We start from the raw sequence: 5,202 nt of genomic DNA on the forward strand, positions 1-5,202 counted from the left end.
AAAGGGCTTTGTCGGTACATAAAGGTGAATTCTACTGATGAGGAGTGACTGATATGTAACGGTGCCAAATGCATGCCGCTTGGTTGAATATTTGTTAATTTCATATACTAATGTTACAATGTTGCAGAAGATCAAACTCAGTGCACGCAAGACAGTAAAGCAGCTGTTATATTCTGGTTAGTCATTTAATTTACTTAAACATTTGTTTTTAACTCATCTTAAGTCTTTTATATTTATATTCAAAGCTTGCTGGATCTATGTGTAATGGAAAACAGCTTTATGATATATTTAACAATGGTCAACTGTTCATGACAATAATATTTCGAAAAAAAATCGATACCATCATTAATCAAACCATCAACACATTTCTCCACTTGCTGTTCAATTGTTTATCTTAAAATTGTGTATATTATTTTTTAATTATAAATGCAAAAATGGCTTTCAAAATGTGAATTTCCCTGAATGATCGATAACGTTATTTGAAAAACACCAATTTATAGCACCTCCGTCTAATAAGAGATGAGTGATTAAGCTAAGATTTGTGTCGTAAGTGAGATAACTTCGTAACAGAGTCAAGTATAGCTCTAATGGCAGTCGTAACAAACTAACATTTGTCTCTGATTCACATTTAGGAAATCATGATGACATTAAATCATCAATCTAATTCCTTTGTTGCTTGTAAAGTTGTGCATAAATCCATAATCAAGTGAAGACAGACATTTTTTTGCTGCAATATCAGTTTATTTTTATGGAATTAAGATGGAGTTCAGCATCCGGTGCAAATGTGGAGACGCCCCCCTGAAATATAGAAAATTTAATTATATTAAATACTAGCCTCACTGTTGTGCTGCAATGATGACGACAAACAGATTATATATAAGCAACTTCTATAATTGACGTTCTCGATGAGTCACAGACTGCTACGCAAATATTTGAAGAGGCACAAGGAACCCAGAATCTTTCCACAAAATGGAAAAAAGTAAATATAATGAGAATGTTGAATCTTTCTCAAGTGGGATACGAACGTTGCACCTTCGGATTGTGAAGCCGCTGATTTTACTGTTAATGTTAGTTATAGCCACACAGTGAATCGGCCACAACACTTAACGTTTTGTTTGTAAAACTCCTTGAGTCAATATTTACCCTAGTTATCAACTTAGCAATATATCATCTGCCCAAAAGACTTAAAGAATAAAACAGTTTGCGCTTTTCAAACTAACCGAATCCTATTCAGTCTGTATATTGAGTAAAATAAGCAGTATTCACGCTCTACTCAAATGATACATTAAACTCGAATGGTTGCCGATCCAGCTCTATCTCTCCAACAACGACAGCAATATTTGAACCGTGCGTTGCATTCGCTTGCGAACTTATGAAACAAATCAGAAACGAAAACTACTCCCCGTAGGGATCAACAGTTAAATTAACTGACACAGCCATACATGCCACCACGACACAAGTGTTAAAGCCCTAATTTTAATCTATTTTCGAGCGCTTAATACTAGTATGCAGCCTCGCGCTCAATATCGTTATCAAGGTAGACGCTTCAATGTATTTGCCTCTTGTTGCTGAAGTTATGTTATGAAGTAAGCTACACGAGGAAGGATATTCAAAAAGTAATGAAAACATACCTCAAAACTTACTTGTTCACAAATTCACATTTTAATCAAACTTGTTCTTATGCATTTTGCATCAACACAAACGTATGTCCCGACGATGCATCGGCTGTTGTTGGTAACCTGCTGACTGTAATGCCATGTAACTGATAATGTTATGGATCTATGTTAAACTTGACTGTGATGGAGACGCTCGAAATCATGTGACGGTAATAAGATTTCGGCTGATCGACGCGTCTCGCTCAGCGAGACATTATCAACATAAAATAAACAAGACAAAGTCATTTGACCCATCTAAGTGCTAGCAGAAATAAATGTTCTCAAAGTTAAGACTTAATTTTAGTGTATTAGGATTGTTGTAAGTCACGAAATCAGAAAACTTATTAGGGGCTCAAAAAAACATAACATGAAGATACAATTATAATTCGTGTTTAGCATGACACTATTACAGCCGTCTGAATGTTTGATTTGATACAATGATACAAGAATGTCTAGATAATGGTTTGAAACAGAAACGTGTTCCATCCGATTGAAGAAGGAATGATGGCCACCAATTATGTGAACCTTACGAAAAGTTTATCAAAGGCTTACCTGTATTAACCTGAACAGCAGGTATACGAGCCCACATACTCTGCAACAAGAAGATTGTCACATTCCTCGACCAGCGTTCCGGTATCACACAGTGAACCCACTAGGTCGTTGCGGACACATCGTTGCGTACAAGTGGTTACTGTGAATCAACAAGAGAAACAGGTCACTACAAGTTAACAATGACCACTCTAACTGTCAAAAAGTGTTACGTCTCATGGGAACTATAAATACCAGTCTACAATATTAGATAAGTGGAATAAAAAAGAAAATGATTATGATATCAGATCGCTGTACATTAAACAAATCCAAATGAGCTGTCCTTTATTCTATAGTTTTAAGAACAGGAACTGTCTTTTTGAACAATGCCTCATCTTCCCAAAACAAGGGAGTAAACTGCCTTTGAAAGTCCAGTTTCCACCCTTGCCGAACTGGTAGGAAATTATGGCGTTACATGTTGGCTGGATTAACGAGTCTATGCATTGTCCTATCAAAATCGCGGAACGAAACAGATATTGGCAACGTGGCGACTGCCGTACAGATTTCGGTCGATTGCAGGAATTGTAGAACATGTGTACTGTCAGCTGGGCGTCGACAGATGTTTTTCAAAGGTTTCCATATTTTAAATCAAGGTGCCCAAGTGATTTGATGTACCTCGCGAGGTGAGACACATTTTAATACAATAAAGATCTTGGTTATCGATCAGATCGTACGTTCCTGACGCCCCCATTCTGGTTGAAGAAAATTAGTGAAAGGAGAGGTGGAATCTGATTTGTCAATAGGAGGGAAACAGAAAGGACATAACTCGTAACAGCCACTGGTGGCGCTATGATCGAGACACGAAATTCCAATTCTGCAAGGGTGGAAACTGGACTTTTAATTTAAGCTATTAATGTTGTTTCGTAACATATTGACGACTGACCAAACATAAACATGCCCACGTTTCAAAGAATTCATAAGAATAAATATTGTAAAGCTCTATGTGTACAGTCTGCATAGGAAACAGACAAGATATACATACAGAAAGTTTTTTCCGCAACTTCGGGGAGAGTTGTTTCAGTTGTAGTGGTCGTTGGGACTGTGGTCGACTCGGTTGTCACCGTAGTGGTCGGCTCAGTTGTTTGGACCTCGGTTGTAGGGACGTCGGTTGTTGCTGTTGTTGCAGGTGTTGTTGAGGTTGTCTCTGTCACTGGATCGACTTGACAGCAGGTAGAATAGAAGTTTTCAGCCAGTTTACACATAAATCTAATGTAGTATCTGCGGAGGTAACTGGAGCTTTTGCAATACCTGTCGTATCCTTTACACGTTAAACTAGCCCATCTTTGAGGCATTCGAGACATTGCCTGTTTGCACAAGGGGCTTCTGTCATCGCTTGCCTCACAGCGCTCATTGACTTTTCTGGCAAACCGACACACCAATTTTGTAGACCAATATCTGGTGAATCGTCCAGTACAGAACCTAGCAACAGCAGCCGTTATGTCAGAACATTGGATCGTCTTCAGTGATGCCCGGAAAGTGTTCTGATCCTTCATGCATCCGCTTCTCACAACCAGAACAATACCACTAGCAGATCGAAGTCTTCTCCAGTAGGTGTTGGAACACTCCGAATAGCTGCTGGCTACTCCGTACAACTCTTGGATGTCATCATCACCTACCTGCCTCGAGGAGGAAAGTGGGACTGAGCACGCCAACAGCAGCAGAACAACCACGAGAGATGTCATCTTGGATCCAAGGAACAAGCGGTGATGTGCTACTCTGAACTCTATCCTATATAGGCCTGTCCTGCAATAGATCTGTCTTATTGCAGCTGTCGATACAAGCGATGGTGAACAATAACGTGTCAGAAGTCGGCAGTAATTGGGCACGAACTTTGGTTATTTTCCCGCAATATATGGAGAATGTCTCAAAATCTGTGCTACAAACGTTTGATCCTGTGTTATTAATGCATTGACGTCACTGTCTAACTCATAAGGGGTTGGGGTATAGGTGTTACAAAGGTGTGGGAAGTAGATGAAATTTACTTCTCATTCTACTGTTAACAAAGTTACATTGTCCTGAATCATAGGTTTTTATGGGAGATGGGCGCTGTCTGAACTACTTTGAAAGTTATACACATGCTCTGGCCATTGCTGAAATCACGCATGAACATGGAGACAATAGATCACTTTGTGCAGTAATTGATCGTTATCATGAGGCCACAATATTACCCTGTTTGTACTCTATGTTTTGACGAGCATTGTGAATACGACTTCTGACTTTTTAAATATACATGCTCACCAGCAGATAAAACACTAGTACTTATACAGGAGTGAGCGCCATATGGGCAAAAACTTATTCGGGGGACAAGGGTTTATAGTAAACGGTGTACATATTCATGTTCGTATCCAGAGTTGTGTTACACTGGATTATGACACAGGTAGGGCAACTCTCCTTGTGAGAGGATTTACAGTTTTTGTGTATCAGGTGCCTGCCTTATTTTTAATAGGACACACAGAAGGTGCTTTTCATATTGTATCAGCGTACACATAAGGCGCTTGTCTTGAGGTATCAGGGCACATATAAGGTGCTTGTCTTGTGGTATCAGAGTACACATAAGGTGCTTGTCATGTTGTATCATGGCACACATAAGGTGCTTGTCTTATTGTATTAGGGCACACATAAGGTGCTTGTCTTGTTGTATCGGGGCACACATAATGTGCTTTTCTTGTTGTAGAGGGCACACATAAGGTTTTTATCTAATTATATCACGGCGCATATAAGATGTTTGTTTTGTTGCATGAGGGCACACATAAGGTGCGTTTTATGTTGTATCTGGGCACAGATAAGGTGCATGTATCAGAGGAAAGATGAGGTACTTGTCGTGTCATATCAGGGCATACATAAGGTGCTTGTCTTGTTGTATCAGGGCACACATAAGGTGCCTGTTTTATTGTATCAGGGCACACATAAGGCGCCTGTCATATTGTATCAGACACGCATAAGGTGCCTGTCTTGTTGT

General features: G+C 39.4%; 1 protein-coding gene across 1 annotated transcript; it reads right to left on the minus strand.

The window, feature by feature from the left end:
• Positions 1-719: 719 nt before the first annotated feature.
• LOC139465938 (uncharacterized) lies at positions 720-3,958 on the minus strand. The gene is made up of 3 exons (XM_071247943.1): positions 3,226-3,958; positions 2,208-2,346; positions 720-798 (listed from the first exon to the last, which is right to left on the minus strand). Exons 1-2 carry the CDS (start codon positions 3,923-3,925, stop codon positions 2,213-2,215), a joined length of 834 nt encoding a protein of 277 aa, XP_071104044.1. The 5' UTR covers positions 3,926-3,958; the 3' UTR covers positions 720-798; positions 2,208-2,212.
• Between the last annotated feature and the right edge of the window lie 1,244 nt (positions 3,959-5,202).

This window comes from Haliotis cracherodii, unplaced genomic scaffold (assembly GCF_022045235.1).
Source record: "Haliotis cracherodii isolate W230 unplaced genomic scaffold, xgHalCrac1.p SCAF_18, whole genome shotgun sequence".
In the NCBI taxonomy this organism is placed as follows: Eukaryota; Metazoa; Mollusca; class Gastropoda; order Lepetellida; family Haliotidae; genus Haliotis; species Haliotis cracherodii.

Coding starts and splice junctions, on each gene's coding strand:
- LOC139465938 (XM_071247943.1), bottom strand. CDS start 3,925: ATGACATCTCTCGTGGTTGTTCTGCTGCTGTTGGCGTGCTCAGTCCCA. Junction 2,347..3,225: donor AGTTGCGGAAAAAACTTTCT/GTATGTATATCT, acceptor GTTGATTCACAG/TAACCACTTGTACGCAACGA.